This window comes from Ahaetulla prasina, chromosome 2 (assembly GCF_028640845.1).
Source record: "Ahaetulla prasina isolate Xishuangbanna chromosome 2, ASM2864084v1, whole genome shotgun sequence".
Lineage (NCBI taxonomy): Eukaryota > Metazoa > Chordata > Lepidosauria > Squamata > Colubridae > Ahaetulla > Ahaetulla prasina.
This window is the reverse complement of record NC_080540.1, coordinates 190,023,016-190,044,637: the sequence shown is the minus strand read 5'-3', so window position 1 is coordinate 190,044,637 and position 21,622 is coordinate 190,023,016. Positions and strand designations below refer to the sequence as shown.

At 35.9% G+C, this 21,622-nt stretch overlaps 2 protein-coding genes across 3 annotated transcripts in view; one reads left to right on the top strand and one right to left on the bottom strand.

Moving 5' to 3' along the window:
* POLQ (DNA polymerase theta) overlaps positions 1 to 15,447 on the top strand; it is a 72,661-nt gene extending 57,214 nt beyond the window's left edge. For both annotated transcript variants that reach the window (XM_058171215.1, XM_058171216.1), the window contains 7 exons: positions 740 to 855; positions 4,022 to 4,206; positions 6,168 to 6,279; positions 7,405 to 7,529; positions 8,768 to 8,921; positions 11,322 to 11,437; positions 12,331 to 15,447. In XM_058171215.1, the coding sequence (XP_058027198.1) occupies positions 740 to 855; positions 4,022 to 4,206; positions 6,168 to 6,279; positions 7,405 to 7,529; positions 8,768 to 8,921; positions 11,322 to 11,437; positions 12,331 to 12,444 (922 nt within the window). In that variant the 3' untranslated portion in view covers positions 12,445 to 15,447. The remainder of the gene's footprint in view (positions 1 to 739; positions 856 to 4,021; positions 4,207 to 6,167; positions 6,280 to 7,404; positions 7,530 to 8,767; positions 8,922 to 11,321; positions 11,438 to 12,330) is intronic.
* Positions 15,448 to 15,469: 22 nt separating this feature from the next.
* The window catches only part of STXBP5L (syntaxin binding protein 5L), a 93,139-nt gene continuing 86,986 nt past the window's right edge, over positions 15,470 to 21,622 (bottom strand). The window contains exons 24-26 of the mRNA XM_058171227.1: positions 21,185 to 21,296; positions 18,194 to 18,408; positions 15,470 to 17,303 (exon numbers count right to left, since the gene is read on the bottom strand). Of these exons, the coding sequence (XP_058027210.1) occupies positions 17,262 to 17,303; positions 18,194 to 18,408; positions 21,185 to 21,296 (369 nt within the window). The 3' untranslated portion in view covers positions 15,470 to 17,261. The remainder of the gene's footprint in view (positions 17,304 to 18,193; positions 18,409 to 21,184; positions 21,297 to 21,622) is intronic.

Genomic DNA, 21,622 nt, shown 5'->3' with positions numbered 1-21,622 from the left:
TCGTAGCTCCCATGTAACACCTCTCCTGCGTAGGCTGCATTGGTTGCCGGTGGTCTTCCGGGTGCGATTCAAGGTTCTGGTTATCACCTTTAAAGCGCTCCATGGCATGGGACCGGGATATTTACGGGACCGCCTTCTGCCGCCCGTAACCTCCCTTCGACCTGTGCGTTCCCACAGAGAGGGCCTCCTCAGGGTGCCATCTGCCAGAAAATGTCGGCTGGCGACCCCCAGGGGAAGAGCGTTCTCTGTGGGAGCTCCGCCCCTGTGGAATTAACTACCTGTGGGGCTGCGTCTACTCCCTGATCTTCGGACCTTTAAGCATGAGCTCAAAACCTTCTTTTTTCATCAAGCAGGACTGGCCTAAATAATATAGTTTTAATTGAGGGTTTTATGGGGGTTTTAAGGGGTTTAATATATTTTATTAATTTTTACTTACTAAATTTTTAAATTTTTTCAGCATATTGAATTAGATTTTTAATTTGTTACTGTATTTTAAACTTTTTGATATCTATGTTTTTACCTTTGCTGTACACCGCCCTGAGTCTTCGGAGAAGGGCGGTATAAAAATATGAAAGATAAATAAATAAATAAACGGAAAATATTTGCCACCGCTGATTTGAATGTTAATGACAGTAATCAGCAAGTATATTTTGCATTTATTTACCACACATATTAATTTACTTGTTGAATCATATAGAAATAAATAATAAGCTATGTTTTAATTTAAAATATTTTATAGATGTGGAAAACATTCTGTGTTACCATGTGAATCTAAAATTCTAACTGAAGAAATAGCAAACAGGAAGAAAATACTATTTTCTGTTAGCATGAGACATGCCTTTGTACCATTTCCAGGTAATGCCTTAAAATTGTTTTGACTTCATTGCACTTAATGACCATGCAGGATTTGGTTAACAACAGCAACTGCCATCTGCTTGAATCACTGAACCTCTTTCTGTTCCATTCAGATTAATTTACGTATTATTTTCAAACACATCTTGTCTTCCTTGAAAACTTTCCCTCTCTGTCAGTCTTTAACAGCCCTTCAACATTAGAAAAGAAGAAACATAATTTGTTTTGTTTTTGTACATTCGTTAAAAAATGATTGATTTGTCCATGATTTTAATAAAATTTTAATGCTTAGCATTCCACAACAGAAATCCCATCAAGTATTTTTCTATACAATAGATGCCCGTTCTTTTTATTAAAAATGTTCAAGGCCTTCCGTAGACAAGAAAATTGGCTGTGTGAGTTTGGGCAAGTCATGCTCTTGTGGAGGAGGCAGGAAGATTAGATATGTTTGCCTCCTTGAATTATAAATATTCAAAAAGCAAGATAAAAATCTAATCATAATATAATCAAAACATGGGCTGTACACAACAGTCACTAAGGTCTTATTGTAACTCTGAATCATGTGGAAAGCCATTTTTTTTTTCAGAAACAGGGTGATAAGTTTTTCAGGAACTTCACCATTCATTATCTTTTACCTGCAAATAGTGTTGGTGTTGTTTATCCATCTTCTAAGGATCAATTCACCCAATAAAATTTTTGTACTCTAAATAATACTATCAATAGTTCACTATAAAAACTACCAATAATACATGAACATTATATTATTAATGACATTTTATTATTATATATTTAATATATTAGTGCCTCTGCCACATGTTGATGTTTCACAATATAAAATTTTGGATTATTTTGGACACATGTAGGGGCCTTTTTTGAAATATATATTTACTAAAAAGAATTCTTAGTATAAAATACAAATAAAAATAAAGACAATGGAAAAAAGGGAAAGCAAAGGAACTGGAAGGGAATAAAAATAAGGGGAGGAGAAATAAAAAACAAAAAGCAGTGACTTTTCTGGTCCAGAAAGATACATAATGAAGGTATAATATCAGCTTTTTAGTTATACCAAATAGTAACTATTAGCCATTTCTATAGCAATAACCACTTAACTGTCAAAGCCCAAAGTCAACATTTTATTTTTTCTGTTTCACACAGAAAGTCCAAAAATGGTTTCCAAGTTACAACAGAACTATTTTTTTCTTGTCCCTAATTATTTATTTATTTATTTATTTTATTAAATTTTTATACCGCCCTTCTCCCGAAGGACTCAGGGCGGTGTACAGCCAGAATAAAAACAAAATATATACAATTTAAAACAACATTTAAAAAGAGCAAATTTTAAAGGCTGATTATTAAAATTTAGATTTAAAAATTTAAAAATATTAAGAATACCCAATTAAAATTCAACACTAATTATGCCAGTCCCGCTTTAATAAATAAATATGTTTTGAGCTCACGACGGAAGGTCTGAAGATCAGGCACTTGACGCAGGCCAGGGGGAAGTTCGTTCCAGAGCCAGGGGGAAGTTCGTTCCAATTAGCGCAGTCAACTTCTCTATTTCCATTTCAATCCATTCTTCCATTGTGGGAGTGGACGCGTCTTTCCATTTCTGGATGTATAAAATTTTTGCCGCTATCAACATGTGTAGCAACAACGTTCTAATTTTTTCCCCATATCTTTATCTAATAGTCCAAAATGAAAAAATCCAGTTTCCATCGTAAGTCCAATTTTAAAATTTTCTGAATTAAAACATGGATTTCTACCCAATATTTCTTTGCATTGTCACATGCCCACCATATATCATAAAAAGTACTCTTCTTACACTTCCATTTCCAACAACTATTTGAAACACCCTTATACATATTTGCTGATTTAGCTGGCATTAAATACCACCAGTACATCATTTTATAGAAATTCTCTTTAAGATTATAATTCAATATGAATTACATTCAATTTTGACCCAGCAGTCCCCAACCTTTCCAACTTGAAAGGTGGGGCCTGTGGGGGAGAGGGAATGATTCTATATGAGTGGTGGTCACAACCATCTTCCACTCACAGAAATGGAGCTTTGCCTGCTTGTGTGTGCAACCACCCTTCACACAAGCGGAACTGCACGCTTGCCCACTTCTTGCATGGCCCAGTTCCAAATAAGCCATGCCCCAAAGGTTGGGGACCCTGCTTTAACTCACATATTTTTCCATTGCTCTAGTTATATAGTATAACCAAAACATCTTGCTCACTGAATCAGACAGTGTTTAACATATTCAATTTCTAGGTTTAATTGTAGCAACCTTTTATAAACTTTGGCTATAAGATGTTCATCATTACTATAGAGTAACATTTCAAATTTATTTTTAGCAGCTTCAAAACCATGATTTTTGTTATACAAAGTAAATCTTTCTTTCAATTGTAGATAGATGAATGAGTAACATGTATGACTTTCTAGCTCCAAATCAGCACATGTAGAGGCTTTTAAAAGATTTATGTATTTGGTATTTTCCTTACTTAGGATGCCTATACATAAACAACTGTCATACTTTGGAAAAAGTCAGAAAAAGAAAAAGAAAGGGTAGAAGAGCAACTCCAAATGCAATTAAAATGTTTTATTTTTGTGTTTTATTTAGAGAGAATACGTATGATTATCTATGAATAAGAAAATGTACATTTACGTGTATAAGAAAAGGAAAAAGGAAAAGGAAAAAGGCAGACTTCAAATGTTTCTTCTTTACCATCCTCTACATCAGGGGTCTCCAACCTTGGTCCCTTTAAAACTTGTGGACTTCAACTCCCAGAGTCCCTCAGCCAGCTTTGCAAGCTGAGGGACTCTGGGAGTTGAAGTCCACAAGTCTTAAAGGGACCAAGGTTGGAGACCCCTGCTCTATATAAAACACTGTTGAGGAAGAGAAGGAATTTAGCTTTTTCTGTATGTCCACAGAGACTTCATTTGGGGGGTGGGATGTAAATATATGATATTTAGCCTTTTCTGAATTGTATTTTATGGGATTATTACGATATATCAACTATCAACTGCATCAAGGGATAAACCTGTTAAAACTGAAGTATCCATGTATCTTTCACTGAAAGATTAATAAGGGAGAGAAAGAAGCCCTTATTTATGATTTCAAGGAAATCAGTTAATTTCGAAATTATTTTGCATGATTAATCATAGGTGGCTTGATCTTGGCTGCTGATTACTCTCAGCTTGAGTTAAGAATCCTTGCACATTTTTGTTCTGATGATCGGCTGCTCCGGGCCTTTGGTAACAATGTCGATGTCTTTAGAAGCATTGCAGCTGAGTGGAAGAAGGTTAACCCCGAAGATGTTGGGAACGATTTAAGGCAACAAGCTAAGCAGGTAGTTTTGAAAATGTACATCTTTCCTAAGATATCAATTTAGTTAAACATTTTTTTTTATCTTTCTCTATGCCCATGATTAAATATCTAATACTTAATCAGGTATATAATATAAATTTTGTGTCATGTTTGGTATATATGAAATTTCTAGTAAGCTGAAAATTAAGAATATCATAATTGAAAATTAAACATCATGGTATTTCATTTAATATTTAATGTAATTAAAAAACAGCTTTACTACAAAATAGAGCTGCGAAATAGACTTTTTACTTTGGCCAGTAAGCTGGGAGTGTATTTCATTAACTAGAACACCACTATTGTATTTTATTACTGGGTTGATCTGTAATATTTTTCAAGATCATATTTAGGAAATCTAGGAAACCTATCCCAATGCAGATAATCCCAATTCCTAATGCAGATAATCCTTGGCTATTATTTATTCAGCGACCATTCAAAGTTACGGTGGCAATGAATAAGGGACTTATGACTGAGATTGTAATGCCCCCACTGTCACATGATCAAAATTTGGATGTGTGGCAACTCACCTGCTCTTATAACCGCAGGAGCATTCAATTCCTCTCAATTCCCTTCTCCTCAATTTCTGACCTTTTGGCTACCCCAAGGGTCCCCAACCCCAGGACTGTGTCCCACTACTGGGCCATGGGAGCAGTGGGCAATCACATATGTATGAAGGTCCACTCACGTGAGAGGTGGACCTTGTGCTCATGTGTGAAACCCCATTCGTGCATGCAGAGGGCACTTGTGTGCAAAACTCCATTCACGTTGAGCTTCACATACGAGTACAAGCACCCTCCACTCAAATGCCATCCACTGACGTGAGTGGAGCTTCACAAGCACACATGCTCACTGCTTATGCAAGTGCATGCAGCTCACGCAAGTGGAGCTTTCCGCATGAGCTCAAGCATCCTCCGCTCACACATGAAGCTCCATTTGCACAAGTGGAGGGCGTGCATGTCTGCCATTTGCACCAATGGAGCTTGCCATCTGCACACACACACACCTGACCCTGGCCGAGCCACCCCACACAGCAGAAGTGGCAGCACTGGCAGAATTGGAGCTAAAGAAGAGGTCAAACAAAGCCTCAGAGAAGGCCACACCTGGCTTTTTCCAAATTGTACACAGCCTTCTCACAATGTTTTAGAAGGCTTCTGAGGCCTTCTGAAGCATGGCAAGAAGGTCTTGCACGATTTGGAGAACAATTCATGTGGCCTGAAGAAGAAGGCCTGGAATGGTCGGCAGCTGCCTTGCATAGGGTCAAGCTGGGTGCAGTTCAGACGACAGCAAAGGTCAACTGAGGTGGTGGAGTGCAACTGTGGCTAGAACTGGGTTGGGGCACTAGGCTTTCCTGGGGTCTGCGGCTTTGCACCATACTGCTGGGATTTGCTGAGGTATTGCTGTGGCTTTGCCCTGTGCTAGTGGAGTGGCTGGAACTTCCTGGGGCACTTTGGCTTTGCTGCTTCAGCTTCCCAAGGCCCTGCATCTTTGTGCCAAGTAATTGGGGTGGCTGGAGCTTTGCACTGCACTGCTGGTGCAAAGTGAGGGGGCCCTGAATCTTTGTTGCAGCAGACTAAATGCCAAAGGCGCTCGGAACACTGTTGCCTTCCCATCAAAGGTGGTCCCTATTTTTCTACTTGCATTTTGTATGTGCTTTCGAACTGCTAGGTTGGCAGAAGCTGAGACAAGTAACAGGAGATCACCCTGGCACTAGGAATTCGAACTGCTGAACTGCCGACCTTTTGATCAACAAACTCAGCGTCTTAGCCACCATGTCCCTATAATTCATTGTATAGTGCCCTTAAAATTACAAAGCTGAACAAACTATTGCTCAGCAAGTAAAATCTAATATTTCAAATGAAATAGCAGTTTTGTGCCAGTAAAATGTCTTATTCTTGAATCTTGTTGGTTATTCACTAGTAAATTAGAAAGTTATCATTTTTCTAGATTTGCTATGGAATAATCTATGGAATTGGAGCTAAATCCTTAGGGGAGCAGATGGGTGTTCAAGAAACTGATGCTTTGTGCTTCATTGAGTCCTTCAAATCCAGATATCCAGGTAAAGTTTGCCTGTGATCTATTCTTCTTGGCATCCTTGTTCAATAGTTTACTAAATGCAGCGATAGTTCAATGTTATTCATGGACAAGTAGTCTTCACTTGCTGCATCACTTAAACCATTGGTAAGTGATGCAGCAAGATAGACTATATAGATTGATGAAGCTGTATCTAAATGTATTAGATTGATGAAGCTGTCTTTCCTGATATTTGTGTGTATTTGCATGTTAGACAGAGAATGAGAATCTGAAAGTGTTTTAAATAAAACTGCATTGTGAAACTTCAAACTGTCTAGTTCACAGATTTCCTAGGTAGTGGAAGCATAAGGGCTTGATATCTTTTGGGGAGCGGGGGGAGGGGGGGAAATCCCTCAGCCTGAAATTCTTTTATGTATGCAACAATAGGACACTTTGTATGGAAGAGTTCTGAAGGGAGATCTGTTTTGGTTAACTTTCTACATTTCTGGGGAAAACAAGTTATCGCTGCTGCTATTCCATAAACAATTATTGGAAATTTGAGATATATCAACAGATTCAGATCTTTATGGCAGTTTGGAATCAGCTCTGGAACCATTTGTTCTCACTATATTACAGAGTGTAGGCCATGAGTTTCTTTATTAATAGCTCTGTGTGTGTATAAATGCAGCACATTTAATTTTTTCTGTTGAAATGTAACTCTAGAAAACTTCTGGTCAGGCTATTCCTCCACTAGAAACTCCTCTTGCCTCCTTCCTCTTGACAGAGAATTGTTTCCCATGTTTGGGAGACAGTGGCCTCGAAAACAATAGTGGGTTTTTTTTAAAGATCAGCACATGGAAACAATAAGAGTGCGATAGTGCCCTTTCTCTAATAATAACAACAACAACAACAATAACCTGTAAGACAAGTATGAAGCAGTGTAATGTAATACATTCCTTAGATCTATGAAGTCTGAGTGTTGAATAACAGTTGGTAAGATAAGGAATTGTTAGTAAAATTATATTGCTAGTAAATGATATTTATAATTATAACTAATTAATGATATTGTTAGTAAAAATTAGCACCATATGTGTGGACTCAACCAGGGATTCATATGATGAACTGATAGCTGACACCAGAAATGAGATAATATTATTTCATGTTTTTGTAGGTATTCAGAAATTCCTGAAAGAGACAGTGAAGAAGTGTACTCAGGATGGGTTTGTGCAGACAATCATGGGAAGGCGTAGATACCTTCCAGCAATTAAGGAAACAAATCCTTACAAGAAGGCTCAGGTATAGTGAGAAACATTTTGTTAAATCGCTGCATCTCTTTAAGGAAATAAAACGCATACACCCATGCTGTAGTGGTACTGTTCTTGTTCTCTGGATACTTACGTGTGATCTTACCATTAATTTTCAAGCAATGTCTGTTGTAGTTCTAATTTCTTCTCCCTGTTGACCTGTCATCAAATTGCAGCAACATAAACCATTTCTAACCACTTAGGATCCAAATCTTGATGAACTATTTTGTACCTTCCTTGCAGCTCACATTGATTTCAGTGAAGTCCAGGCTTATCAATAGTAATTCTCAGCTCTCATTCTTCCAGAGATGTAGAAGTAACTCCCCTTGTTTAAAGTACTCAGCCTTGTTATTTATTTCAGTGCATCCCCTTCAAAATGAAGCATATACACACCAGAATGAAAAACCTGGTGGCTTTGCATTGTCTTGGAAAGAAGAGCAATCCTAGATATGTCAGTTGCCTAATTCATATATGCTGAAGGAGGGTCTTCTAATTAAAAATTGTGAGCCACCTGTTTTTTATTCAAAATCAGTGCAGGCTTCTGATTCTAATATATTTCATTCTATTTCTTGCTCAGTTTAACAAACGAATTAGTGGCATTCTTTGTTTTTGATTCATACTTTAAAAAAACAACTTCCCAACTTTAAGTTTTAAAATTATATCAACCCAAATGTATGGATTTTAATGCCAACTGTATGTATTGATTTGAATTTCCTTTAATATGATGAGCTCACAATTTTTTTTTTAAAAAAAACCCTCATATCCTAAAATGTATTAAATTGCATGCTTACATGTCTCTCAAGTAAAAGTACCACAAAGAGGAGTTTAGTTGTGTTGCTTTACTACAGAACTATTCTTTTAACTGGCAAATCATTATTTCAAACTATTTCTGCAAAACTATTTCTCCATTGTTTTTCTTTCTCTTTTTTAGTTTTAAGATTCCATCCTTATTATAATAATTATTTATTTGTTTGCTTGCTTGCTTATTATACTTGTACTCAGACTTCTTTAGATTTGTCTGTTTTCATCTGTACTATAGAGCACAGAAATGCTGCAGGAACTCAATTATTATTTCAGGCTGTTGTTATAAAGAAAGACACTCACACACAGAGAAAGAGAGAGAAAGTTCCAAGAAAAAAATTAACATTCTCAGTTAAATATAGATTCTGTTGCCTATTTATAGCAGTTAATTTGTTTGCACTTCTGCACTTTGATTTTCATGAACTTTAGGCAGAGAGGCAAGCTGTAAACACAGTTATCCAGGGCTCTGCCGCAGATATTGTCAAGGCAGCCACAGTGAATATTCAGACACAGCTGGAAGCTTTACCTTCAACAGTAAAATCTTTTGGACATTTGGAGAGCTCATTCCCCAAAATATTGCCAGGTCAGTTTTTTTTCTTCCTCTGTTTTTATATTTAGTATCAAATGTTATAAATTTTAAAACTATGGGAAACACCTACTTTCATATAAGAAGGACATAAAATGTTTGCTCCTTTTTCAGAGCTTTTGCCATATATATACCTGACTAGGATTTGCTTTTAGCCCGCCTCAGAACACTCAATATTCCTAGCAGATGTTTCAATATGGTGAGGGGCCTTTCTTGGGTTCTGTATCAGTTAAAATCATGCTCAATTACAATCACATATATGAAAAATGTAGTCAAGTAAGGATAATATTCTAAGGCTGTTTCAAGAAAGTAAAATAGTCAAGTCTTCTATTACTTTTTAGACAACAGCATTAGGATGTCAAAACTTTTAACAGGTAGGATTTGGGGAAAACCCTGGGTCACCAGGCTGACACATTTGATTCACGGGACCTTAAATGATGTCCTCCCTCCATGTTCACTCAGAATTCAGAGACAGTGAGGGATGGGCTCTGCCAATAGCCCCTCTCTCTCATCATCTGACTTATGCCATAACTTCTGGGGAAAGAGGCAGGTCTAATATCTGTCTCTGCCTTTCATCAGACATGTAACAAAATGAAAAGTAATTTTTAGTCAAGAAAAGAAAATATTATTTTTTCTGTTTATGCAGGAGAGGAAGATATTCATCTTTTAGAATATTCCCTCTTCTTACATTTTTAACGTCAGTAAGAACCATCTGCATAAACTTCAGGCTTCGTAAGAAAAGTACAAGAGAAATAAGAGGTGTATTCCAGGATTCCTTGTATCCCGCATCTGCATGTTATCCTTAATAATATTCCTGATTATATAGATGCAGAAAGTTTGCCTACATTCTTTACACAGGCATTGAAAGTAATGAAATTGCCCTTCTGATTTAAACAGTTTATGAAAATACGGTACTCAACACTGGGTTAATAGAAAAATAAAAACCAAGGGTTAAACAATGTGCCTAAATTAAATAAAAATTAGCTCTGTTCTAAATTCTGTACAAATTCTTTACAAATCCATCAAACAGGACCAAAAAAGAATAAAATGTAATATAAAAACACTGAGTTAGTAACAAAATAAATCTATAATACTGGTTCTGGTATAAAAATATAGTACAATAAAGAATGAATTCAAATTATTATTGTAAAGTGTTACATTTATTTTTAATTTCATAATGAAATTAATTTACAGTTATAATATAATAGGACCACGGTGGCGCAGTGGTTAGAGTGCAATACTGCAGGCTACTTCTGCTGATCACTGGCTGCCAGCAGTTTGGCAGATTGAATCTCATCAGGCTCAAGGTTGACTCAGCCTCCCATCCTTCTGAGGTTGGTAAAATGAGGACCCAGGTTGTTGAAGGCAATATGCTGACTCTCTAAACCGCTTACAGAGGGCTGTAAAGCACTGTGAAGCAGTATATAAGTCTAAGTGCTATTGCTATAAGCATTCTCCCCTTTTATTAATTTTCAAAAGAGCAGGAAAATCAGACCCTTGGCTTTTCTATTTCCTGAATTCTGAATTCAATCAGAAATTGTAAGGCACGGGTATCAAACTCACGATGTCATGTTGCCCTTGTGGCAATTCATAACGTTTTTTCCCTTTGCAGAGCTGGGGTGGGCGTGGCCTGTGCATGATGCATCCAGCCTGTGGGCCGCCAGTTTGACACCCTTGTTGTAACGGAAAAAATAAATCGAAATTAGAAAGTTGGAAAGCACTCGGCATTGACATCATTAGGCAAAATACAATGGCTTTTTCAGGAAGGTGATCATAGTTGGACACAGTTCGTTTGCCTAGCCAAGTTCTTTGAAGTGCGCATCAGAATTGAATGCCATAGATCAGGAAAAATCAGAAAGGAACTTGGGAAGAGTGACATGGCAGCTGATGGATCTTCCTGAACCAGCCTTTCCTCTGCTAAGTCCAGTATAACACTGCAAAATATCACAACAGCTGTGCAGCATTTGCTTAAGTATTTTAGAGGCAGGAAAATATACCTGGTGTTCAGCTCCCTCATCATTCTGTGTTTTTTTTAATTCTAGCATTCTCAGATATCAATGTTTTGCTAAAATGTAATGCCAAAATAATGTATGTCACTCTAAGCACGTCCTGCGTAATGCAGGTTAGAACAAAACAGTTATTTCTTTACAGAAAGGCTTCTATATTCATTTTTTAATATGAATGTAGCTTTGTTGAATCTATTGGCTTAACAAACTCTCCTGGTGACTTCTACTTCCCAATTATTTCAGGTTTTTTTTCACTAAGCACTTGTTTCCTTTGGAAGGCATTATTGCTACATGAATATTTATTCATGTAGCAATAATGACAGCTTTATAACTTCAATGTCCTTTGAAGCTGTTCTTTTAATGTTTAAATATGCAGTGTTTATTCTTCTAGGAAAATCACAGAGGATGAAAAAGAGGGAGATTATGCATCCCAAACATGGAGGATTCTTCATACTCCAATTGCATGATGAACTTCTCTATGAAGTTGCAGAAGACAACATAATTCAGGTATGAGGGTGAGGGTTCATTCTCTAAGCCTGTGGGTTGGTTTCTGAATTTTTCATTTCCAGGCTAAGTAATATCTTCAGTGGAGTTTAGGGGATGTCAGTGTTCCTCTGTTTATAAGGGCTTCAGGTGTGGGTATGTCAAGTAAGGGTCTTGTGATAAAGAGATTACATCAGTTCCAGGTCATTGGGAGAACTGCTAGTGTGTGTTTTTTTTTGTTTTGTTTTTTTGCATGGGTTGGTTGAGGGCATAATTCAGGTATGATTATAGAGTTTCCCTGAAATCCTTACAGACTGATTGTTATCTGTATGGTTATCAAGTTGACTGCAAAGAATACAATAAAAACCCAAAGGGAAGTTAGCGACTGTTCAAAATTGTTACTGGACTCCAATCCAGTTTTGTCCTCATGTTTAGGTCTACATCTTATAAAGTCACTTTAGACAGAAGTTGCATTCAGAGCTATAGGGAAGGAAGTGCAAATTGGTTGAATGTCTAATGGAGATTTTCAATCATCCAGGTCATGGTTGTCTCAAAGATGCTTTTTCAATAGGCATCTGGACTTCTGTTTTTTCTTTAAAGAAAAAACAGAAAGTTTTTTTCTCATCCAAGAAGCTTCTTCAGCTTTGAAATTGGCTGATTTTTCAGACTGCAAAATGCCATTCATGTATGCTTGGGCTGAGTTTCATGAGTATATGGTTCTGCATTTTTTTTAAATGACATATAATGGATTGATTCTTTTCAGATTCTCTAGGATTCCTGCCCTAATATTAAAGATACTGTGACACACTTTAAAGATTTATTCAACTTTGATAACTAGTAAAAAAGAAAGTTTTATGAATCTCATGGTAACCATGCACTCAGTTATTTTTCTAAGCCTATATTGTTGTTGTTTTCAGGTGGCACAGATTGTTAAACATGAAATGGAAAATGCTGTAAAACTCTCAGTAAAGCTTTCAGTAAGGATCAAAATTGGGCCTAGCTGGGGAGATCTCCAAGACTTGGAATTCTGAATGATGAACAGATGTTTGTAACTCACAATTCTATGAGGAAATGTATAGGCTGGACACTTAGGCATATTTCTTTTTCTTTTTTTTGCACTGATACATCCCTTAATATCTCAGAAAAAAAATCTACACCCCCCCCTTAATTCTGTTAAGAAAATAATTCAAATGTCATGTTATAACTAAAAATCTCTATGAAATTATTTCACCAAACAGTATTAATTCCCGGTAACATCTTAATGATTCCAAAGTCCATATTTTACTGTTAAAATATTGAACTGTTAAAATATGAATATAAGATTATTTTTTAAATCCAATGCAGTTAGGAACAGCTAGAGGAATGAACTATATTTTACTAGTACAGCTGTTTTATGAAAAAAATATATTTAACTTATTTCACGTACATAATGAAATATAAGAATAATAAAATGGAATTAATTTATTTTGCTATGTGTGTAATTTGAATACAAGGAGTCTCAGGTTTCTGTAATAATTCCATGATTTTTATATGCCAGGTAATAACCATATATGTATATGATGATTATGAGTTTTCTTATGTGTAAAGGAGAGTACAAAATATGAAATACACCCTGCTAAAGGTAAATTTATTCCATGTTAGCCCATGCACAAAATATTTGTTTATTACAGGGCATGGTGGGTGATTAGAATGTTCCTTGATATAATAGAATACAGTTTTATATTTAAAAATTTGCAATTCATTCCTTTCTTGTTTTATTTTTCATCTGACAAATCCTATGTAGTGTAGCTTTATCTTTTCTATGCGATATGAAATCAGTCAGTGAATTTGCTCACTTTGTTCCATAATATAATATACTTCATCACTTACTGTAAAATAAATAGAGGCATGTTTCTTCTCTTGAGCTGCATTTGAAAGTTAATTCTGCATTTGGAACTTTCACTTTGATCATCAAAAAGTCAGTATAGAAGATAATTACACAGAAAAAAGAAATGAAAACATATTAATATAAATAAAAAATCTGATTACAAGTAAATCGCAATTTAGTGTAGATTGTAAATTGATACCAAGTTGCATTTAATGCAACCCAAAATTTAGTTAACGCAAGGTTAACGTGCATATTTGATGTTAGAACATATGCAATTGTGATTAAGATTTTAGACATTGTTAATCTTTATGCAAAATGGACAAAAGGAAAATTGTATCAGAGAAAAACTGCAAGTTTGAAAAAAGAGGCTTGTTATTTACATTAGAGCAAAATTTTGATATAATTGAATATGACAGGTCATAGCAATACTAAAACTGGAGGAGAATTGGAATGCCTGGATTTCTGGAAGATTTTTTTTACTTTTATTTTACTTTCTATAACTATTTTGTGAACCATAAATTGAAATCATTAATATATTCTTTTTATCCTTTATTGCAAAATTTAGTTAGGTTTAAAGTTTTTCACCAACTTTCTATTGAGCTGGAATCAATTACCACATTTTCTATAAAAATACCACTTTGAATAGTAAGAATTTGAAGAATGGTACCATTTTGTGGGATTCTTATTCGCACTAATTGAGATCTACTGTACCTGAAAAGGAAAAGTGGGGAACAGAATTTACAATAGAAGCCGGTATGAAAGAAGACAACACTATTGGCTCAAGTATCAGCATCAAATAAAAAAGTGGTGGTCCATTAGGACCCCTAGATTCCTCTTTCAATTACTATTGCCAGGTGTCACCTATTCTATACCTGTACATTTTGTTTTTCCTACCTAAGTGCAGGACCTTACTTTTCTCATCACTGAACTGCATTTTGTTGGATAAGGCCCAAGTCTGTAAAGATCCTTTTGAATCTTGAGCCTCTCTTCCAAAGTGTTAGCAATTCCCGCCAGCTTGCTGTCATCTGCAAATTTTATGAGCTGCCATTCTATCTCCTTACATAGATCATTTGTGAAGATGTTGGAAGGTTCAGGCCCCAAAACAGAAGCTTGGGATAGCCCACTGCATGCTTCCCTCCATATAGATGTAGTTCCATTGAGGACAATATGCTGTAGTTGTGTAGTTGGTCAACCAAATGCAAATCGATCATATTAGTCAATTAAATTAGTTCTTGATTTCAAATTCGGATTCACATTACTGGAAATGATGGAACATCTAGGATTAGATAATTGCTATTCTTTAGACAGATATACTTAAGGTCAAAATTTGAGGACAATTGTTCCTATTAACCAATCAGTGGGAACACACACATATTTCTGGCTGGTTCACAAAATAAAGTTTATTTCGATTTTCCTTTGCATGTTAATATATTGTGGCTTATTGTTAACTATGATTAAATGAACCATCTAACCATTAGCAAATCTGTGAGCAATGGTTGCTGTCACCAATTCTGTAACCATGAAATCTGCATCTTTCTGGAAAAAGCAGAGGCTCATAGAGAGATAGAGAAATAAGTTAACTGAGTCACAGAATAATTCTGGAGATCCATTAAGGAAAAGGTTAGTTATGCTTGATCAAATGAAGAGTAACTTATTAGACAAAGAAGATAGAATCTTAAAAATTAACTCCTCCACAAACAAAATAATTGTCCAGTGAGGGAATTTGCTTAGGGCAATCCAATTTAGTAATTTTCAAAACACATAAATAATCATGTTGGCCCATGATGAAAATATCCCCAAAGCACAGCTGGAATAAGTACCTTCATGAACCGAATTGAGAAGCACTGATTTGAAGTATTTTCCAGTATTTGTCTTACTAAATAGAAAATCATATAAACACTGAAATAATGACAATCTACATTTCTTTTTATTGCTGTTTATTAAAAGTGTTTTTGTTAAAGGAACTTTTATGATTACCATCCAAACATATGATAGTATAATCCATACTTAAACTGTACAAAGAAGCATTTTTAATTTCTATTTGTCTTGCCTCCAGACCAGTTCCCTAATTTTAGGGCACATCCTAAATTAAAGTAACCATAACCAAGTTCTCAATCATAATTTTCATTTACTAAATGGTAAATAATAAATTCATTTTATTTTTTATTTTTATTTATATTTATTTTCTTATATAAGCATAAAACTCTTGCTAAGAATTTACATCAACAATTGTTGGCTTAGATACCATACAATGCTTAACTGCATATTCAAATGTGATAACAGATAACAGATCATTCCCTGGTTCTGTAATAAACCTGGACAATTTTGTTCAATAAGTTTCTCCAATCTATGCACAATTTTATAAAACTATTTTACAGACTCATAACCTTTTCTTTATACAGTAGAGCAGTCCGCCTAACCTGTCGTCATTTTGTGGTCCTTTTGTTATGTTCATTGAGTAATTGGTTCAGTGTTGCTTTTCCTTTTGTTTTGAAAGTTTCATTAGCCTCATTTCATTTCAGACTTTAGACTTCTTAGAATTCCAGGTTATTTTTCAGAATCTTCCTTGGCAACCCTTTCCTTTTCTTATCACTTACAGGCTTTGTGAATTGTAGATGTTCATTAAGTTTTTGACTAGACAGCATGGTTTCTCTTCCATTTTTTCCAAACTGAAATTATGCTTTCAACAACTTCAGCATCTTTGACCGGCAGATAAACCTATTTGTCTCAGACCTGCCTTATTCTCTGGAGAGACTAGGTGTTCCTTGGTAGATACATCAGGAAGCTCTCAGTCAAACAAAACTTTTTGCGGAAGATATAATGTTTTGACACCAACTTTGTTGTCAAAATGTTATCCATCCCTTTATGAAGTGTGCTCCTTTGTTTTTAAAAAAGCTTTTTTCCCCCCATTTCATTCTTGGCTATATTAGTACCCAGTGACCTAATTTGGGGAGTTCTCGAAAGAGGTACTTGCAATCCCTTTTATCAATGAAATTTATGTCTTAATATAACCTGCTTACTAGATATGTTTTCTACTACAATTACTGGAAAAAAAGCAACACTAGTTTTAATTTGTATAGTTCATTTATAAATTTTTGCTGCAGTTCCCAAAGTAGAAGCAAAGACTTTCATTACTTGAGAAATCCATCAGATTTTTTTCAAGTCCATTGAAACCAGAAACATAATTCAAAGAATCCACCACAATCTGCCTCAAGATATTTCTTAGCTCAAAAACTTTACAAAATGTGCATATTTAAGGAAAGTTTAAGACAAAATGTGTGATTTTGGATAATAATGCAGCATATAACCCATGAACTTTGGAAAAGTTGCAAAATTATCTGGAATTTCAATGGAACAAACTTAAGGAATATATGTAATGCTGGATACAATATAACATCTGTTTAAAAATGCTAGACATCCCATAAAGAAAGCACAAAGGTTTGGCCACTAAATTTTATGTGACTATTTGCTAACTAATGAAATGATGACTGTTTTCAAACTAAACTTGCCTACAGAAAAAAGAATGTCAAATCAGAGAAATGCAGTTTATTTTCAGCTGAAAGGAACATGCTAGAAATGTTTTAAATGTCTTTGTATTTGTGAAACATAACAATAAAACTTCTTTCCTTAGTCATAGCATGCTTTGCTTTTTTTGTATAGGAAGCCAGTTAATCATGCAAAATTTTGTTCATGTAACTGCATTAACAATCTATTATATACATGCTGCTTCAAACCAGGAATTATCCTTTCTTATATTCAAAGCCAGTTAAATGTTGCCTGTTAGATATTGATCATTTGGAAAAGAATCCAGTATGCAGTGGCCTTAGAAAACTACCTTCTTCTTTGACTGTCTGGGGACAGGAAAGGAAAAGAGGAAACAGCATAGAACAAGAGCTGCTTCTGCCAAGAGGCTGATCTGTTAAAGTTTGTCCCACTAATTTCTCAATACAGCACATTTAGGGACAGCTTCCCGGTTGAAAATCAGAACTGGTACCATTTTTTGTCCTTGTATTTGAGCATTACCTGAAAGAATAGAGAGAATAATATTCAATGACATGGAGATATGTTTTCCTTTCATCCTAACATTCTGCAGCATAAACCCTAAACGTCAACTTCCAGAGACTGCCTATCTATTTGGGTATTTGTAAACTATGCTGGAGCAGATATTTGAAAATATGGGGACTTGATGTAACATGTCTTGACCAGCACCAAGAATTCTGCTGCTATTAGAGCCAGAAAGGAAGGGAGGGTACCTGGGGCATGGGGTTTGCTAATATTCGACAAAAAGACATTTTTACTACCAATTGAGGCTTAAAACACCACTGTACCCTTCATTGAACTTCTCCAAACATTTAGCCAGTTTCTGTTTGGGGAAGTATTAAGGAGTGAAAGCAATCATTTGCATATGTCATATATCTTTCCAAGTGATTCTGAATGTTTGAGAGAGACAATGGTGAGGCTGCGTGGGTTAGTTGTGAGCAGCGCATCAGCCAACTCTCAATCAGATTTAAAATGTATGATTATAACAGGCAGCACAGAGGTTCTGGCACCCCTGGAAATTACTCAGCAGAAAGCTGAAGAAAAGATTAGTAGCAGTCAGGTTAGCCAACTGAAAGAACTGGATTTAGTCCTGTAAAAAAACTACTATAATCAGTGCAGTTAAAACAGTTTCTAGCTTGTCAGTCATTTATTACAGTTTCTCTTTCTAAACTACGTTTGTTCACCACAATCACTGCTGCTGGAATAAGAAAAAGACTAAATGCACTAAATATAGCCCCAAATAGGTAAGAAGGTCTCAAACAAACCTGATTTATATGTCATCTGCTTAATGGAGTGAATAAATCAGTTTAAAGGTATCCCACATCTCAATGTGCAGTAAAGGCAAGAAATGCTACTCCAGAATCAACACCTACCTCATGTGCATGTTTGGAAAATGCCTCTGCACTTGACATCATTCTTGCTGTCTTGTCATCTAGTTCTCCAAGTTTTTGTCCCCTTTCATCAAGAGCAAGGCGTGCACGAGCCAGATCTCCAATAGCACCTCCTGCAGCTCCTTTCATACCCTCAATTGATCCAGGAATATGCTGAGCAAGAGAACGAGATGCTTTTCCTGATGTTGCTTCGCCAACTGGAAATGGAACAGAATTAAAAGCATTTTATTGTGTTTCCTGAAATTTCCTGCCTATGTCTACACCAACAGATGAAGTAGATGATAGAAAGAATTCTCATTCAGATCACAGAATCAAAGTATTATTGAATCATAGAGTTGGAAGAAGTACTTTAGGCCATCATGAATCCAAAATAAAATAAAACATTCCCAACCAATGGCTGTCTAAATTCCATTTGAATGTATCCCGTCAAATGAAGTTCCCTTAATAATTAATTCCACTTGAGATTAGGATGTTTTCCCCTTAACATGAATTTAGAACCTGTCTTACCAGGATGTAGATATCAAATTTCTACTTCCATTTGGCATGTCTTCAAATAATTCAAAACTGTATATTTTGCCAGTTCTGAAGATTAAAAATTCTCAGTGCTTTTAATCCTTGGTAGGAGGGGGTGTTTAATCCCTTTTTCATTTCTGTTTTTCATCTGTTTATGTGAAAAAGGGGACGTGGTGGCTTAATGGCTAAGATGCTGAGCTTGTCAACCGAAAGGTCGGCAGTTCAGGGGTTCGAATTCCTAGTGCTGCCGTGCAACGGGATGAGCTCCCATTACTTGTCCCAGCTTCTGCCAACCTAGCAGTTCAAAAGCACGTAAAAATGCAAGTAGAAAAAATAGGGACCACTTTTGGTGGGAAGGTAACAGCGTTCCGTGCGCCTTTGGCGTTTAGTCATGCTAGCCACATGACTACCGAGACGTCTTCGGTAATGGCGTTGGCTCTTCGGCTTTGAAACGGAGATGAGCACCGCCCCCTAGAGTCGGCAACAACTAGCACATATGTGCGAGGAGAACCTTTACCTTTACTATGTGACTATTTCTGAAAGCATGATGTCCATAACTGGCAAATGTACTTGAAGTAAGGTGTGACCAAGTAGAATAACACGTCATTATGGCTCCTAATGACTTAAAAACTATACTTCTCTTAGATACAGACTAAAATTGCATTTTCCTTTTGGTAGCTATGCCACACACTGCTGAATCATATTCAGTTTGTACTCATCTACTGTTCCAAGATTGCTTTTCCAGATCCTGATACTGATATTTTTCCCATTCTATATTGGTTTATATTTCTGTTTCCTATGTGAATTGTTTAATGTAATTGTTATCTTTGCCCACTTCGCTATTAAGTTTGAGATATTTGGTACTTGAGGGACCACACCTCCCAATTACATCTATCAATACCACCAGATCCAACATGCTGTGGGTCCCTTCAGCTAGAGAACTTTATTTGGTGAGTCCTAGGTACCTTCTCTGCTGTGTCCCTGCTTTAGCTAACATCCTTTTCTCAAAGTGAAGCTGACATTTCCCCCCCACCCCCGGAAGTCCCTTAAGATCTGGTTGTGTTAGCAGACCTCCAGAGTCCAGGAGACTGGTGAAATATTGAAATATTGTTCTTGTGCTATTATCACCCACTTTTTACCCAATATTATTTTCTTTTAGTTTTGTGCTTTGATTTTTGATGCCTTCCTTTTTTTAATTTCTTCATTGGAATTGTTTGCAATGTTTTTTCAAAAACTTCTTTTAAGAGCCCCGCTATTTTTGGGCTATAGTATAAAGAATAAACTGTACAAAATAAGTACTATTTATTGAGATGCTTTGCGGATATCTGTAAAAGAACTGCTTCATGTCATCACAAATCCTGGCTTCCATGGGAAAACATTTCCATTCTCAGAAAAGATATTATTCTGAATGGGATTACTCTCTTCGGTAGAATTTCATTCCGTAGAACAATCTTTCCCAAAATAGAGCCCTCTAAGATATTCAGGTCATTTGAGAATTTTAGCAGGTATACTTCTTGAATCACTGGCTCTTCCCAGATGGTAGAAAACAACCAGTAATCTTTCCAAGGCCCAATTTCTTTTTAGGGGAAACTATTCATGATGAAAATATGGACAATAGATGGAGAAAACATGTGTTGCGCACCTATCAGGTCATTTTGTAATCAAGAAACCCAAGTATATGCAATTAATACTATATTGCAGTAAGTTAAGGTTACAACATACAATGAACCCCCCACAACCTCAATAGAATAAAAAGCAAACATACCCATATTGTCCATGAATTAAATCCCAGAGTCTAGTAATACCTTTATTTTGTCCCAAAATGGCACAGAAGAGTGTGCAAACTTTCAAGTTCTCAAGAACTCTTCATCAGGCAACATGTAACAAAAAGCAGGGAATGGAGAAGCAAGAAAGTCCAAAAATTAGGCCAGATGTTTCAGCCATGAGGTCTGAAGTCAGTCTTAAGATGAATGGAATATACTGAATGCAATAGAAAGTTGTAGGCATTATTGATGTCAGACATTGAGACTTTACTAAGTTCATGCAAGCAACTGATGGCTTTTGACTCCTCAGATTGACCTTACATTAGTACAATAAGATACTAGTTGCATATATCTGGGTCGATCTTTTTTTCCCTTTTTGTAGGAATCATTGTGTGAGATATTCATACAATGTATTTTTATCTTTGGATACATAATAGGCATTATTCAGTACCTCCATTGTAGCCTTTAGCACAGAGAGACATAGCAACTTTCTAGAACATTCAAATTTTGGAGTTAAATGGTATAATTGAAATTATCCATTTGAACACCATTTGCAACATTGTTCAAATATTAGTTTTGAACAACCATTTCAGAAAGGCCAGTGTCATACTATCTCCATTTTATTCAATTTCCATTTTCTATATTTTACTTTGATTCCTATTTTTTTTGTGATACATTGTATGGGAAAAACACTTACACAGTTCTTCTCGGTCAAGTGTTCCACCAGTTCCACCAAACAGCCCCTTCAGAAAACCTCTGTATTGGGCCTCTGGCGTGTCCATGGGAATGAACAAATCACCAAGCATGTCCTGTTCAAACAACAGCACCAAAAAAAAAATCCATTTCACCCAAACTTCACAAGAGAAGCTCCTGAATGTTTATTAGGCTATATGTAGGAATCACCAACAAATGAATTTTAAATGTTAAATTTATCTGCTGGTTGCCAGAAGCCAGATGAAAAATTCATCTCTGAATAATCAATAATTTCCCCAACAATGAGAACTCTGATGGATTACACAAAAGCCTCTCTTGGTCAGAAAAGTTCCTTCCTAGAGTTAGCAGATGTTTTCCTATGCTGTGGGATATGATACACATAGCTGAACTTTCAGGCAATTTAAGGCAAACTGTCCCTGGC